This window comes from Lissotriton helveticus, chromosome 8 (genome assembly GCF_964261635.1).
Source record: "Lissotriton helveticus chromosome 8, aLisHel1.1, whole genome shotgun sequence".
NCBI classification, from domain to species: domain Eukaryota; kingdom Metazoa; phylum Chordata; class Amphibia; order Caudata; family Salamandridae; genus Lissotriton; species Lissotriton helveticus.
In genome coordinates, this window is record NC_136069.1 from 1,597,315,760 (window position 1) to 1,597,332,740 (window position 16,981).

Consider the following 16,981-nt stretch of genomic DNA (forward strand, 5'->3'; position numbering starts at 1 on the left):
TAAATGATGTTCTTTCCATACGTTTTGGGGTACAAAGATTCAGCTTCCCTTCATACAGTGGGGGGGGGGGGTGGTAACAATATACGAATTAGGACTTTCAAAGCTGCACAGGTGAGGGCCAATGACCATAAAATGGCCGACCTGTTGCCATTTGGTTCACGCGGCGGCTTGTGACTCACCTCTGGGCGCTGTCAGGTGCTCTGGGAGGAGCCTCGGCCGATATGCTGGGCGGCGGGGCCCCCACCCGCCTGAACTGGCTCATGTCGAAGTGGACAGCAGCTGGCTGGCCAGCGCCGCCCTTCACAGCCTCAGCAGCAGGTGGCGCTGTCCTCGTACGGACGGAAGCTCCCTGGCCGTGCCCGCTCCTGCGAGGGAGCGCGCGCAGGGGGCCCTATGAACTTAAGGACGTGCAGTGGTAGAGCTTCAATGTCTGAAGAGCAGTAAATCGGGCGATACAAACAATTAGCGCCGCCAGCTGCAGCTTAATTCCGCCTCGCGCGGGTGTCATTTTATGCTGACCCCGCCCCCTCAGCGCGAGCGGCTGTAGCTTTATTTCCCAGAATCCCTCGGGGCGGGAGCGGCCCCTTCTGTTTTTACGGCTGGCCAAGTCAGAAAAGTGAGACAATAGAGCCTTTCGCCAGTAGGAGGCGCAGTGCACGTCACATCAGTAGGCGTGGCTTCAGTATTTTTTCTGACTAGAAACCCACGCAGCAGTTACTGCGGCTGCGCGATCCACAGCGTGTAACGTTGAACGCTCTGTGAGTGGCTAGTGTCCGTTGACAGACAGCCAATGGCAGGTTACATCCGGTTTAAGTGTTTCCGGTTTACAGAAGCTATTGAAACGGCCTTAGTATGAAAAGTAATGTTTTAACTATTAATACGACCCCTTTTAACGTCCAGTCAGACTTATAATAGAACAAAACAAATACTGATTCAATTAAAAGTACTTCGAAATAGTTTTTATTACAAATTCACATATTTCTTGCATTTTCAGTGTTCTGAGGGGCACATTTAACCAGTTTTTAGACATTTAGGGGCATATTTTACAGAGTTGTGGTGGTGATAGGGGCTGCGCCTTATGTTCAAGGCAACGTTTAGCCACTTAATGTGGCTGCCTTGTACATGAGGCACCCTTTCACGCCATGGTTAGCATGAAAAGGGCGTGCAGTGGGTGTTGTGGTGGGCATTCCACTGCAACACACATTGTATTTGACGCTGCCTCCTTTGCACAAGGGTGGCATACATAGGAGGAAAGCCCTGGTCTTATGTTGGTGAAACGAGAAGTGCATTAGTTCTCCTCGTTTTTGCTTTTTCCACGTGTGCTGGAGCACACGTAGAAAAAGCAAAACGCCATGGTTTGTTAATGTACAGGAAGGTGACCCTTCCTGTACATAAACAAACCTTTAAAAAATGCAATTTTGTCACTTTCATGTGTGCGCTGCATGACAGAATGGCATTTTAGGATTGTTTATGTGCAGGAAGGGACACCTTCCTACACATAAACAATCCTGCCAGGGCCGGACTGAGAACTAAAACCGGCCCTGGAAAAGTGCTCGGCCGGCCCCCTGGGGGTGCGACAAGCTCTTTGGCGGGCAGGTTTTCCGCCGATTTTGTTACAGGGCCGATTTTGCAGCTATGCTGCAAAATCGGCCCTGTAACAAAAACGGCTCCAGGGCCCAAAACCGGTCCCCAGCCTTGCGGCGCACCGGTGGATTGCCCGGTGCCCGTAACGGCCAGTCCGGGCCTGTCCCCTGCACGCAGACACTCATTGCACTCTGGTGCAAGGGTGCCTGCATTGGCGCTAAGTTGCTAAACGTAGCACCATCGCAGGGGGCAACGCAAGGCTGCACCACATTCTTGTAGATATGGTCCAGCCTTGCATTTCAGAAGCGGCGGAACGTTTCATTAAGCCAAGGAGGCTAACAACACACTACGCCTCTTCTTTGTACATATCCCCCTTAGTGTTTTGTAAGCTAAGCTGGTTTTGAATGTTGATTTCACTTGCGCATACGCTGCTGCTGTAGTATCCCATGTGTTCCTTGCCCTGGTAGACGGTATAGTGAAGGGTTCTTGTGCATTGAATTGTGTCTGAAGCATGTTCCCTATCTCTTTTTCCATATTTATCAGTTGGAAGGGGTGGAGATGACCTGGAGGATAAAAGGGAATCATCAGTAGCTACTGATGGGGTTTAGTGTTACCATAGTAATTGAATCTTATCTGTAACTGCAAAGAAACCACTCTATGTTGTATCTGAATGCTTGAAGAATGCTACTTTTCACCAGTGGCGGCTGCTCTTAATGGGGGTGGCGTGGTGAGAAAAAAATCACTTACCTGCAGACCGGCTGCAGCATCTCGGCCCTCTTCAGTTGTTTACTCCGAGAAGCTGAAAGCAGGATAACATGTTAGGTGTGCTTGACTGTTTGGCCGGCCCAAGTCAGCCGGCCAAACCATCATGCCCAGTTAGACAGTGCTCACCACTCCTCCCACTGCTCTGGCCAGCCCAGCCCCACCCACACCTAAACCAGTATGGAGAAATAAAATTATTATAACATTGAGTTATTATCATTTTAATTTTCCTTTTTGAATAGTGGACATAGCAGTGGCGCAACACTCCTCCATCTTAGCAGAGAAACCGCTGCTGCTTTCCACCAATGCCACATAATACATGCTGTCCACTATCAATATGTGAGCAACTTAACTAAGTATATTATTGTGCACCATTGGTGTATGTTAAATGAATAATTTATAAAGTCCTATATTTTTATTATAATAATTAACACCCACATTGCTGACTAATAATCTTCATTCACAAGCAGATAGGATGAAAATAACATGAATTGGCAAAACCAATAGGTGTGTTTTACCACTGCCGTTCAACAGTGGCAAAAAGAAAAAAAATATGAATGTCGATGCCATCTGCCTAAAAAAGTCACAAAGATGCATTCCCTTGCATGTATTATAGCACATAGAGGCAGACGAGCCACTGAAAGCCCAAGCCAGGATCAAGCCTGAAGACTAGCTCTGGCTCAGCTCAAGGTCCTGTCAAAACCTCAAGCTCATAACAAATCGGACTTTCAAGTGGCTTCTGACTGCCATCAACCCTCAACCCAAGATGTGGCATACTGCCATAGCTGCCGACTTAAAAACTGGGGAACCAGGTACAAGTCCAGCTCAACATCCTGTGATTCTGGGCAAATCACTTAATCTCTTCGGGACACATGTATGATACAATTTTGTAATTCGCCGTTTGCGAATGCAAAATAGCCTTTCTTGATGTATGAAAGGCTTTGTAGTTGCAATTTTAAGTCATTGCAATTTTTTGTGATGACCTAAAATTGTGAATGCATATAGGGAATCACTATTTGTGATTTTGTAAGCGCATGTATGAAGCATTTTTTTATATGCAAACTGTGTATTTAGGAAAATGCAATTACCATCAACTTCAAGTTGATGGTAACCATGTGCAAACTTTGAAAAATTCACAAAACTGCATTTTTCTAAGTGCCATGTAGCGCACACATACCCCTAGGGCTTGTGTGCGCTTTACATTTGTACATTTATTTGGGGGCGGGGTTGGTTCTACACGAGGGCCGTAGGCCCCTGTGCACCCTTGGCTTTACATTCGCTAATTTGCGATTACCAATTAGATAATCAAAAATGAGCTAGTGCAAAACCATTCACACTTATTGGCCTTTCGGCCCATAGGAACGAATTGAGTAATATTACCTAATAGCGATTCGCTATTTACCAAATCACTATTAGGCAATATTAAGGAATCGTGAAATCTTTGGCGATTCCTGACATACATAGCATTTTGCGATTACTGAATAGCGATTTGTTAAAAATCGCTATGTGGTAATTGCAAAATGCTTTTTTGATTCATGTGGCCCCTAGTGCCTAAAAAAATAACCGCAACTGGTGCTCATTTTAACATTAACAAGGAAAGACAAATAGATAGCCATTTAGTGGCTGATTTCTGCAAAGCAAAACCAAAAGACATTGATTAATTGCAGCCTCCCTACTTAAACTGTGTGATCTAAGTAGCCGCTGTACATATGCTTAACAACTATTATGGTGGTATTTATTACTCCTGCATGTCTGGCACTGCACCATGTATAACACTCATGTACAAAAAAGGGATGAGGAACCTCACATCCAGGATAACTAAAGCAATGGCAAATCAAATCCAAACACACACACTGCTTCCCACCCATATGTCCTAGGTAATATGAAACAAAAAAACAACATCCATCTTATGTCATCACCTGAAGAAAAGGGAACCAAGACCTGCCAGGCAGGGTACTAGCCAAAAACCACCCCTTCCTGACCTTGTGAAGCATCCTTGGCAGAAGAGGAAAGGGGGAAATGCAAATAAGAATGCCTGAGCCACTGAAAGGATAAAGAATCCACTACTCCTATCTAAATCCCGTTCACATTTCCTGCATGCAAAAAGATGACAACTGAGTGTCCTGATTGGAGGCAAACATGTCTGTCTAAGAAACCCCAAATAACTAGATAGCCTGAAAAACCTCCAAACAGAGACAGACCTGCATCAAGTACAGAACCCACACATCACAAGAATTCGTCCTGTACATTCTGTGATCCTTGGAGAGAAGAAGCTTGGATCAAGCTTTTGCACAAGAACACAAAGCTGGGGAGGGAGACCCTGCCAATTGATGTATCAATGTGCAATCTTTTATTGTCCATTCAAAGAACAAGTGCCTTCACCTGGACCTTCACAGATAAGGACTTCATTGCACCTGCGCAACCTACCCCCACAGTGACTTCCTCCCATGAGCCGAGGTCTCCTGACAGCACCCAGTCGCTTGCAGCTAATATCACTTGACAGAATCACAGGAGGCGTTATAGGATGAAACTATACCCCTCCACAGAGATGGGCCTTAAGTGATCACTGCTAGACAGAAACCATCGAGAAAGGAAGTACTGCAATGAGGAGATATTAGTCCTGCAACCCCTGTCTCAACTCTCCAGGATATATAGGTGATACAGGTGATACATATTGCTCCTAGGGCCCATATGGCATTTGATTGTTTTTCAATAGCACCACCATCCTCCTTCCTGCAGAGACAGCTGGCTGTGCTCATGCTTTCTCTATGTGTGCATCCGAGCTGTCGATCAGCTGATTGCTGGCAGTATGGCAGCTGCTCAGCTGGGCTCCACTGTGCTCACACACCTGTTGGAGAACTGGAAGATGAGGCGAGCAAGTGGCATGGTACAGAGAAATCAACACCAGTGCCATGTGGCACAGGTGCTGAGAGTATGGATGTAGGGGGTACTGCAGCACCCCGCATAGTAAACATGCTGGAGTTCAGAAGGTGAATGAGCAATAAGGATACCTTAACATTTTGATTTTTTTCTCATCACATTTCCTATGTGTGCAAAGAAGTTAAGTATCAGGCTATGTCTTTTGACAAATTGCTGCTTATTGTTTTAACATGTAGATTGTTGTTTACTTTTCTTTCTCTGACTGAAAAGGTAGAGAATTTTGTAAAGTGAACTAACTGATAATAATGCTAGGGTCAGGGAATGTGAAAGGGAAGTCTGCAGGATGTAATTTATTTCTAACACACAACATTTAAATACCTGTAAATGAATTGTACAAATATTTCAAAACATAGCAGTTAGGCAAGCACAAATAAAACACATTGCTTTTGTAATTTTAAAGTGTGATGGAAATAAGGATTCGAATAGGATCAAACGAATCAAGACTCTTTCCTTGGTGATGTGCAAAAGATAAATATTTAATTAAATCTGCTTTCCCCTCATTATCGTTTGTGCGCTATATGGAATAATCAGTAAAACTGCATGTCAGTGCAAATTTTGTTGCCATTTAAATGGAGAAAGTGGTGTCTGTCAATAACAGTGCGCTACCACACCATGCTTTAGTAATACATACGTGACAGTGTGCTCCAAAATGCACCATGTTCAATATAGCACACCATTCCCACTCTTCAGCAGAAATTGGCAGGGCTCCTTTGCTATACTTGTTGTTTGCGAGATGCTTGGATTTTCCACAATTTCTATGACTTCAGTGATGGAACATTGAAGACTGCACCCGCACTCTGAAAACTGTTTCAGCACTACTGCCATGGGGAGAGAAAGCGGCAACCATTGCGGTTTGCAGTGCTCGTGCCCTCTCACTGATGCTGATAATACGGATTGCTACAAATCAGAAACTAGAGAGTACTACTGCTGATGAACAGATGAATGGAGTCTCTCTAGGAAGAGGAGAGCAAGAATTGTGAGCTGTGTGGGGAGGAGTTAGCAAATGGGGCTTCATTGAAAGAACAAAGAATAATCCCTCTTGAATTCCGGAAAAGGTACCCCTAGAAATAATTTAGGTCCTTACAACGCATGCGATTTGATCGCATGCTATTACAACACGGTCATTACAACGACCCCGTTGTTAGTATGCAATACCATTACATCACAAGTCATTACACCGACTTGCATTAGGGGGCGTGCTGGACTTAGGAATAGTATTATTTACTATTCCTACTCCAGTTTGAGCAACAGTAGGGAAGGTGTTGGATTTTAAATCCAATACCAGTGCGCCCCCTACTGCAAGTCGTTGTAATGACTTACGATGTAATGGTATTGCGTACGAACAATGCAGTCATAGTAACAACCACGTTGTAATAGCATTGCGTTGTGGAGACAGCGTTGTAAACGCTGTTCCCCCTAGAAGAGATACACAAGAGTTGGTTTAGATAAGCATTAACAATTGGGCTGATTGAAATCTTCTATTACTAATGCTGAACTGCTACTGGATGTGTTGCTACTGAGCACAGTGATTTTCTACGGTGAATCTATTACTACTAGAATTCTCACCACATCTATTGACTTACTACACATACTCAGACTGCGCAGAAAAAAATGAAAGGAATATTTATTGTTCTAAGTGTTTTTAGCAGTTTATGCGCGTGGATACAGTTATAATTGATTACTGTAAGGACTGTGTCAAAGGATATTTTGGGATTGAACTAAGCTTGGTGTACAAACTTTACATATAGAGAGGTGAGCACCGAGTCTGAAACCTTGTGAGGTGTGCTGACCTCCACAGACAATATAGTAGATATTTAAAACAGCAAATTGTGCACTGAGAATGTTATCAGAGCAGCCATTGAGCTCTTGTTTGGGAAGCCATCAAAAGAAAGGTAAAGAACATAGTGAGAAAAATAGATCCAGGGAGTAGGAAGGTTCATTTGCCTGTTAATTCTGTGGAAGTTGGCACAAGTTGGGGGACATGTTAAGCCTTTTAAGTACAGTTTGAGTCGAGTAAGAACAAGCGAGGTAACGATATCTTGTGTCTCTGTCTTTTTTGTCCTAGTCCCATTTTCCCTGATCTACTGCTGGCCAGCATACTTATTCTATGTGGTACAGAGTTAGAATATCGATGTATAAATATCGATATACATAAATATTGAGGTAAAAATATTGTGGGTCATAAATATCGATGGCAAAAATATCGTGGACAAGAATATCGATTGTCGGGTAAGTAATATTGATAACAAAAATTTCGAAGTGGTAAATATGGTTTACAAAAATATAGTTGTTAAATATATTGATTTCTTATTAATGTTATGTATTTTAATATTTTGTATGAGAATTATTTGTATATTTATTATATGTGTTAACATTTTAGTTGTTAATATATATTTTTTTTAAATACAATTTTGCGTTTTTAGTTCCCTAGCGGGTTGTAGGGAATAGGTTGGGAAGTAATTACATTTTATAGATTTTATTTATTATTTCTAGTAGTTAATAAATTATAAAAATTTGAATTTTGCGTTTTTAGTTCCGTAGCGGGTTGTGGGTTTATAGGGGAATAGAGTTATATGAAATGTATTGAATAATTTATATGTATTCATAATTGTATAATTGTGATGTTAGTGAGTTAAATGTCTACATTAATTGATTAATAACTGTATGCTAATTAGTTGTTAAAATTTTTAAATGAATTAATTATTATGGTAATTGTTTAATTGATGTTAGGTGTGGGTTGTGGTGTTTATAGGTGAAAATGGTGAGAAGGATGGGAAGTAATTTATTTTTTATTGATGAATTATTAATTATTTGTTAATTAATTAATTTGTATTAATTAATTATTAATTGTAATTGTGTAATTAATTGTAGGTGTGTGTTGTAGATGTTATAGTGTTAACCTCTTCGGTGCTCATGGCGGCTCCTGGCCGTCATGAGTCATGGTAGACGGGAGCCGTCCGAAAGTTGCCGCTCCTCCCAAGCTGTGTTAATTCCCCGCCTGTGGGGGAGAATTGATCAGTGGGCGGAGCTCGGATGGATCCCGGCCGCCATGAGCACACGCCCACCGTAATTTATGATGGCCCGGAGCCGTCATGAGTACCGCAGCGCCATGCCCACCCCCCTAGCCACCCGCACCACGGCGGAATTCGCGTCACGGCGAAGGGGTTAAACAATGTGTAATGAATGAATGTTTATTATCTTTTTTAATAATAATATATTTAAATGTCAATATTATTTATGTTAATAATGGAAATTAAATTTATTAAAAATGTAGATTTTGTTTTTTATTGGTGAGGTATCCAGCACTTTCCCTTCTGTTGCACTCACTGGAGTGGGAATAGTAATTCTTATCCCTCTGCTAGCCAACACTTTCCCTAATTTTCACTCACTGGAGTGGGAATAGTACTTGTTACCCCTCCGCTATCCAACACTTTCCTTATTGTTGCATTCACTGGAATATTTTCCCTGCTATCGTAATTATTGTGTTGTGAAATGTATTTTTTTATTTTTTTATAATTGTTTAATGTGTTAATTAATTATAGAATGTTTTATTTTATTTAAAATTATTGATATACGTATATATTTTATTTTTATATAATTTAAAAAGTTTATACATTAAATAAAGATAATAGTTAATAAAATGTATTTAAGTAAATATATGTATATGTACACATTTCTGTGTGTATCTTTTTCTAAATTATTATTTTTTGTTATATTTAGTTAAAATATATATTAAATGTAATTTATTTTATTAAAAATATTAATATTATTTAATATATTTTGGTTCAGTCATATATAATTTTAAGTCGATATTTTTTACATCTATATTTTTTACTTCGATATTTTTTATTCAATATTATTGTACCTACCTGTTTAAGTATAGGGAGTTAATATTTTTGTGATCAATATATTTACATCAATATTTTTGTAAACTATATTTTTTACTTTGATATTTAAACATGGAACCATTCTATGTATAGTCATTATTGGGTTTAGGGAAGTGTGGATGGTGTTTTGACAAAATATAGATTTGGAAATATTGGATGCAGAATATTATTGTTGTAAATATAATTTTTGAATAATATTGTTGTACAAAATATCATTTTTTAAATATCTTTATGTGTTTTAGTTCATATATACATTTGTTGGCTTTTAGTTGTTTGTATGATTGTTAATAATATTTTGACATACAGTTTGTAATATTAAGTGATGTATTGTTTTTTAATGTAATCATAATAGTAAAATATATTCACATAGCAGGTTACTAGGTTTGTAGGGGTGTAGAGTTGGACATTAATTAAGTATAATTCATTAATAATTATTTTAATAATAATTAATTAATTTCATATTGATTATTTAAAATGTATAGTAATTATATTTTAAAAGTTATTTATTAGGTGTGGATTACTCGGTTTGTAGTGGTATAGGGTAGAAAGTTAATTGAGTAATAATTAATTAACAATTAATTAACCATTTAATAACAAATATTTAATTGACTATTAATTATGTACATTTTGTAATAACTATATTTTTTAAGTTAGGTGTGGGTTTGTAGGGGTATAGGGTGCAACGTTCATTATTAATGAATAAATACATTATTACACATTCATTAATTGACTAATTAATGAATTACTGAATATTAATGTATTCATTAATATTGAATTCATTATCAATTATTTATGTTAGTTATATTTTAAGTGTGGGCTGCTAGGTTTGTGGGTGTATAGTGTGGTAAATCTATTAAGTAATACATGATGGCCAATTGTTTTGAATTGATAATTATTTATTAAATTGGTTAATAATTATGTTAATTGTTTAATAGTTTTTCATATTTTTGGGGGGTTAACAAAGTTCATATTGAGTTTTATATTTTCATTAAATTAATAGGGTTATGTTTCATATATGTTATGTGTTTGAAGTGCAGAACTTTCCCTACTGTTAGACTGGAGTGGGAATAGTACATTTTACCCCTCCAAATTCCAATGCTTTCCCTACTGTCGCATAGACCAGAGTGGGAATAGTAAATGCTACCCCTCTGAATTCCAGCGCTTTTCCTACTGTTGCACAGACTGGAGTGGGAATAGTAAGTGTTATCCCTCCAGAGTCAAAAACTTTTCCTACTGTTGCACAGACTAGACTGGGAATAGTAAATGTAAACCCCTGGAGTCTAATGTATGCATTCCCTACTGTTGTATAGACTGGAGTGGGAAAAGTACATTTTACCTCTCTGAATTCCAACGCTTTCTCAATTGTTGCACAGACTGGAGTGGGAACAGTAAAGTTTACGCAGCCGAAATCCACCTCTTCCCCTACTGTTGCATAGACTGGAAGGGGAATAGTAAATGTTAGCCCTCCAGAGTCCAACACTTTCCCTACTGTTGCACAGATTGGAGTGGGAATAGTATATTAAACCCCTCTGAAGTCTAGTACTTTCCCTACTGATGCACAGACTGGAGTGGAAATACAAAATTTTACACCTCCAAAGTCTAACACTTTCCCTACCGTTGTACAGAATGGAGTGGGAATAGTATATTTTACCACTCCAGAGCCAGATGCTTCCCCTACTGCACAGGCTAGAGTGGGAATGGTAAATGTTGCTCCTCTGGAGTCCAACGCTTTCCCTACTGTTGCATAGATGAGTGAGAACATAAAATGTTACCCAGCTGCAGTCCAATGCTTTCCCTACTGGTGCACTGATAGGTGTGGTAATAGTGAGATAGTTTTTTTTAACATTTACATAATCTATCCATGCACTTTTTTTTGGTTTTTAGTTTTGTTTAGTGAAAATATTTGTGGGTACAAGCATGATAGTAAGACAAATCGCTCACATTCTAGTTTCGCATTGAGATTTATTTATTTATGTGTTCCATTTGTTAGGCACACAAATCATCCACAAAGGGATCTCTAGGCGCCTTTGTGGTGGGGGGAGGGGGCAAGCTATAATTGAAGAGCTTACTGAGTGAATAGCCATGCTTTCAGGCATTTTTTAAAAGTGGTGAAGTCAGAGCATGCTCGATTAGATAGAGCTAACTGATTCCAGTGTTTGGGAGCCAGGAACGAGAAGGGGTTCCAATGTGTTTTTGGGCATAGGTAATAGGTCACTTGATCTAAGCTGAGTAGCCGGGATGTATGGATGCAATTTGTGCCTAAGGTAGAGTGGACCCTTTTCATGCAGGGTCTAACACACCAAGCATAGACGTTTAAAAAGGTCACACTTTTTGATTGGGAGCCAGTGAAGGGAATGGAGAGAGGGCTCCAACAGAGAGCGGCGGAAGATTCAGGACCAGGCGAGTAGAAGAGTTCTGCACCACCTGAAACCTGGCTAGGAGGCTTTCGTTGATACCCACCAGAAGAGCATTGGCGTAGTCAGACGACTCCTTATCAGTGCTTGTACCAAAGTCTATCTGCATGGAGAGGAGTCCATTGAAGTGATCGCATGAGACCAAAACAGGTTCCATTGACCGCTTTGACTTGCTCACTCATAGTGAGCTTGTCATCAATCAGCACTCCTAGGTTCTTTGCATATTTACTAGGAATAGGTGGAGGGCCCAGATCCGATGGCCACCAGTCAGCTGACCAAGCTGTTTGTGCCTTCCCGAACAGAAGAATCTCTGTTTTAGCCATGTTCAGTTGTAGACAGTTGTTGGACACACATGTGGCTACTGTCAATAGGCATTTTTAAAATTTAGCTTTGGTCAAAGTTGGGTCAGGATCCATGGTGATGACCAGTTGTGTGTCATCGGTGTAAGAGATGGTTTCAAAACCACATGATCCTATGAGTCTCGCTAGGGGGGCCACATAATATTGAATAGAGTGGGGCTCAAAATTGAGCCCTGCTGTACTGCGTCATCAAGAACTGTGGATGCTGATATGAGCTCGTCCAGCTGGACCGAGTTTGTATGTTCTGACAAGAAATCCTTCAGCCACTTAAGAGCTTTTCCTGTGAGACCAAACTCCCAAAGTCTTTGTACTAAGATATGATGGGAGATGGTATCAAAAGCAGCTGAAATATCCAAAAGTAACAACATGGCCAGGATCCCTGGTCTAATACCAGTTTAAATGTGCACATCACTTCCACTAGAACAGCCTCAGTGCTATGAGAGGCACGAAAGCTTGACTGTGAGGGGTCCAGCAGATGATTATATTCAAGGTATGATACTAGTTGGGCATTAACTGAGGACTCTAAAATTTTGGAGACAGGCGGAAGCAGAGACATAGGTCTGTAGTTTGCCAAGTTCCGCGGGTCTGCTGTGACTTTTTAAAGAATGGGCTTAATACACATGTCTTCCATTTGCAAGGTATGGCAACTTGCTGTAGGGAGAGGTTGCATAAGGCAGTGTTGGGGTGCACAGAATAGGGGATTGGGTAGTGATAATTTATGGGGGGGGTCTTCCAGGGACCTATATTTTATGGTGTTTATTTGGGCTTGAGTTTGATCTCCTGTCATCCGACTTAAGGTTTCCAGAGTGCAGGGCTGTAGTGCTCCTTGAGGTGCCTGGCTTACGAAGGCTTCTGTGTTTGTAAACAAGTTGTAAATGCTGTTAATTTCATGTTCGAATTAGGCCGCTAGGTTGTCGCAATGAGATTGTGACACCGGTATCGTATGATTACCACTATTGGGGTTCGTGAGTTCGTTGAGAATTTTGAGAAGCTCCTTGTATTAGTTTTTAGCGGAGTTATTTCTCTCTGCTATATGAGTTCTTCTGGCCAAATTGCAGTATTTGAGATACGTTCTCAGGGCAGGTTTATAGGCGAGTTTGCCCTCATTGGTTTTAGTTTTCCTCCATTTGCGTTCTAGTCTCCTTACTGTGGCTTTCTCTTTCTTTAGAGATTTGGAGGACCAGGGAGCAGGGGGGTTTTCTCCTTGTGGTTTAGGTTTTTTTAGCGGAGCAATGGAGCCTAAGGCATTTATGAATGAGTTTTCAAATGCAGTCAGGGCCAGATTAATATCTTTGTGGCCAGTAATGGTGGGAGGAGTAAAGACCGGGAGAAAGGCAGAGGGCACTACCTTCCTCCAATGTCTTATGTGCTTGGTTCCATGACTGCGTATATCCTTATGGGTCTTGATATCTAAGTGGATATTAATGGAAAAATGGTCAGTCCATATCTGCTCCATGGGAGCATCTACTGTAAGGTTTTTGGTATCAGTGAAGATTAGATCTAATGCATGCCCGCCCGTATGTGTGGGGCCTGATACCAATTGATGGAGACCGAGTGCCTCCATATCTGCTAGTATCCACATAGTGTCAGTATCATTTTGATTATCTAGGTGATAATTGAAGTCTCCCAGCAGCAGGACATTTTCTGACGATAGGATATGAGGTGCTACCTGTTCCATCAGCTTGGTGCTGAAGTCTTGTTTCCCTTCTGGAGGGGGGGGGGGATAAATGAGGGTTATGTTAGTTGGGGCTTGCAGTGAAAGATTATCATTTCCACCATAGGTGTAGAGCAGGAGTCCAAGGTGTCTATTCTTAGAGGGTTTCTTGTCGCTATGGCTACCCCTCCACCCTTTTTGTGCTGTCTATCGCACCTAGTTATGCTGTAGCCTTGCGAAAGTGCTATGGCTATAGAAGGGTAGGAGGACTGAGTTTGCCATGTTTCCGTGATTAAACCTATATCCAGCTTTGTGGAATCTAGGAGGAACCATAGTTCTGAGGCATGTTTAGGAATCAAGCACACATTAAGATATGTACAATGCTGAGAAAAGGTACGCGAGACCATTTCCAAGAAGGTATTGTTGCTGATAGCAGGTTGTTTACTTTTAAAAGGGGCATCTATTGAGGGCCCAAATTCATTATGCCTGTCTAGGGGCGACCTATATATCCATATAAATTTGTGAATGCCACATTGCCAAAAAGCAAGAGTCTCCATAGGGTATAATTTCTGTGTGCAGAGTACTCCCGGAGTATGTTTCCCTAAGGTTATAAGTTCCTCGCTTGAGTAGGCCTTAATAGCCATCCGCAGTTATGGTAGCCTATCCCAGGGGAATAGATGTGGGGAAGGAAAGAAAGTAAAAAATAAGAAAAAGATGCAGCCCTCATGGTGGCTGGCGGCGTCCCGGCGGGGACGGGCACAGACTAGCTTGCCTTTGGCGTGCCTTCGACGCGCCAGTGGCGCACCAGCTGCGTGCGTCCACTGCACGTCTGTGTCGAGCTCTGGAATAAGTAATGACCGGAAGCCCGACTAGACCTTCGACTACACAAAGATGGTGGGCTTTGACCTTCAGAATCGCCTTGCGGGATCCTCTCTCCACTCAAATGGCACTAAGGGGCCACGGTGGACCGGAGAGTGGTCCAGGAAGACAGCAGAAGAAGGGGAAGAGCAGGTGAAGCAGGTAAAAATAGTTAGGGACTACAGGTAGAATTTACAAAGTCAACATAGAGAACAGTGCAAATATGCTTAAAATGTATAAAATAAGGATTACCAATTACGTACAGTTAAAAATGCTTAAACAGAGGGGGATACCTACGGTACTACCACACACTGCATGTGCGTCCGCGTTGGGCTCCGGAATTAGTAGGGACCGGAAGCCCGAGAGGAGGAAGGCGTGCAAGAGACTAGACGTCAACTGCCCAAAGATGGTGGGCGTTGACCTTCAGAATCGCCTTCCGGGCTCCTCTGTCCGCTCAAACGGCACCAAGGGGCCGTGGTGGACCAGAGAGCGGCCCAGGAAGACAGCAGAAAAAGGGGAAGAGCAGACAAACCAGGTAAAAATAGTTATGGAGAACAGGTAGAATTTACACAGTCAACGTAGATAACAGTTGCAAAAATGCTTAAAATGGATAAAATAAGGATTACCAGATACGTACAGTTAAAAATGCTAAAACAAAGGAGGATACCTACAGTACTACCCCACACTGAGATGTAGCAGGATCTCCGAACAGCCTGTACATATCAGTTACTAGTGCCGGAGCCCATCATTGTATGCCATACAGTTATATACTGAGTTCCTGGGAACCCGAAAGAGAATCCCAAGTGGAAAAAAAATATGGAACCAGGGGAGAAAAGGAGAGGGAAGCGGGGTGTGGGGAGGCCGGCCTCCTCATATTGTGCCCAGTCATCTCACTGTTGCTATCAGTCTGACCCAATTCTTTCAGACCCGTGCGGCAGCCACAGAGGCTCGGGAGGGAGAACGACTTTCATCCTTTGCATGCAGCCGCAGCTAGGTCTGTAGCGGCTCCCAGATATCCCAGGGGTGCGCTTGGATAGGCATGAGGTCCCAATAGGCAGCCAACTACCTGTGGCAGAATGCTGCATCTCAGAGCCAGTCCTCAGCGCGGGGAACCTGGCGGCGGTCCCACCACATCGCTATGCATTATTTAGCAAGCGGTACAAAAGGGGGTGGTGATGGATGGAGCATCTGAACCAATCAAATGTTAGATCTGCACCCGACTTAACCCACACTGCAGAAGCGAGGATATACCCAATCCGCTACCCCCACTCGGACCGCGGCTCGCCAAATGTCACAAGCGAAAGCCACTGCCCGAGCACAGGGAGAAGGTGGGAAAAAACAAAAATAAAGAGAAGGAAAGACCAATGGACTCAGTCCGACCTCGTTACCCCTCTGGAATCGCTACTGCTAAAGCTTGATAAGCTGCAGAAGGAAAGAAAGAAAGAAAACACAAGAGATCATAAATACAGCCTCCAACATCATCTCTCTTTGCACATACATCCACACATATATGGGAACAACCCACCCCTGCTTGCTTACCAGCACAGTCCCACAGTTGTATCTTTCAGTTGTCACAGAGGGGAATGCTGGCGTAAATGCACTGTAATTCTCCTTTTGTCGGATATTTTTAAGTCAATTTCCTTCCTTTCCCATAACAGGGGAAAAATGTCAGTAGACCAAAACAAAACCAAAAAAACGTACCTATGCTTAATCTCAGCAAGGTGCTATCCATCCAAATGTGGCCACGAGAAAGAAAAAGAAACATGAAAAAAACAACTCCCAAAGACGCTGTATTCTTTTCCTTCGTGATAGCGTCCAAACTTCCTACAACGAGGATGACGGGTTACACAATACCCGGAATTGCATCTGAACCAATCAAACACTCACACCCAGTCAAAAGATCTAGGTTTAATCCATCACCGCTCTTTAGCCCACTCTGCCACCCCAGTTCAGACATGGCTATATGCAAATCAGTCTGAAGCTGTGCCTCATGGGAACAGTTCAACCCGAACTGCCAAGCCATGCCTTCCCTGGACCGGAAACAAGCTTCCGAGGACCGGTTTCTGGCACTACAGCCGTCTTCAGCCCAACCGGTTTCTGGCATTACAGCAGTCTTCAGCCCGGCTTGCTTGAATCCAGTGGCAAAGTGAGCAAGTGACTCACGTCTGAGCATACCCTGCCACACTTATGGCGGCCAAAAGCGGTACAAAAGGGGGTGGTGATGGACGGAGCATCTGAACCAATCAAACACTCACACCCAGTCAAAAGATCTGGGTTTAATCAATCACCGTTTTTTAGCCCACTCTGCCACCCCAGTTCAGACATGGCTATATGCAAATCATTCTGAAGCTGTGCCTCATGGGAACAGTCCAGTCCGAACTGCCAAGCCATGCCTTCCGGCCAGTGGGATGGGTATGCTCAGACGTGAGTCCCATGCTCTCCACACCACTAGAGTCAAGCTGTCCAGGCTGATGAAGGCTGATAGCCAGAAACCGGTCCTTGGATGCTTGATTCCGGTCCAGG

The 16,981-nt window shown here is 42.2% G+C and overlaps 1 protein-coding gene across 5 annotated transcripts in view; it reads right to left on the minus strand.

The window, feature by feature from the left end:
• LRIF1 (ligand dependent nuclear receptor interacting factor 1) overlaps nt 1–16,319 on the minus strand; it is a 173,016-nt gene extending 156,697 nt beyond the window's left edge. Inside the window, exon 1 of one of the 5 annotated variants that reach the window (XM_078658648.1) lies at nt 15,998–16,319. Coding sequence is in view for 2 of the 5 variants with exons in the window: in XM_078658644.1 (XP_078514770.1) it covers nt 180–262 (83 nt within the window). In the remaining 3 variants the exon portion in view is untranslated. Of the gene's footprint in view, nt 1–179; nt 603–15,997 lie in introns of those variants that run through there. The other 4 variants (XM_078658646.1, XM_078658647.1, XM_078658644.1 and 1 more) reach the window with 4 other exon arrangements.
• Between the last annotated feature and the right edge of the window lie 662 nt (nt 16,320–16,981).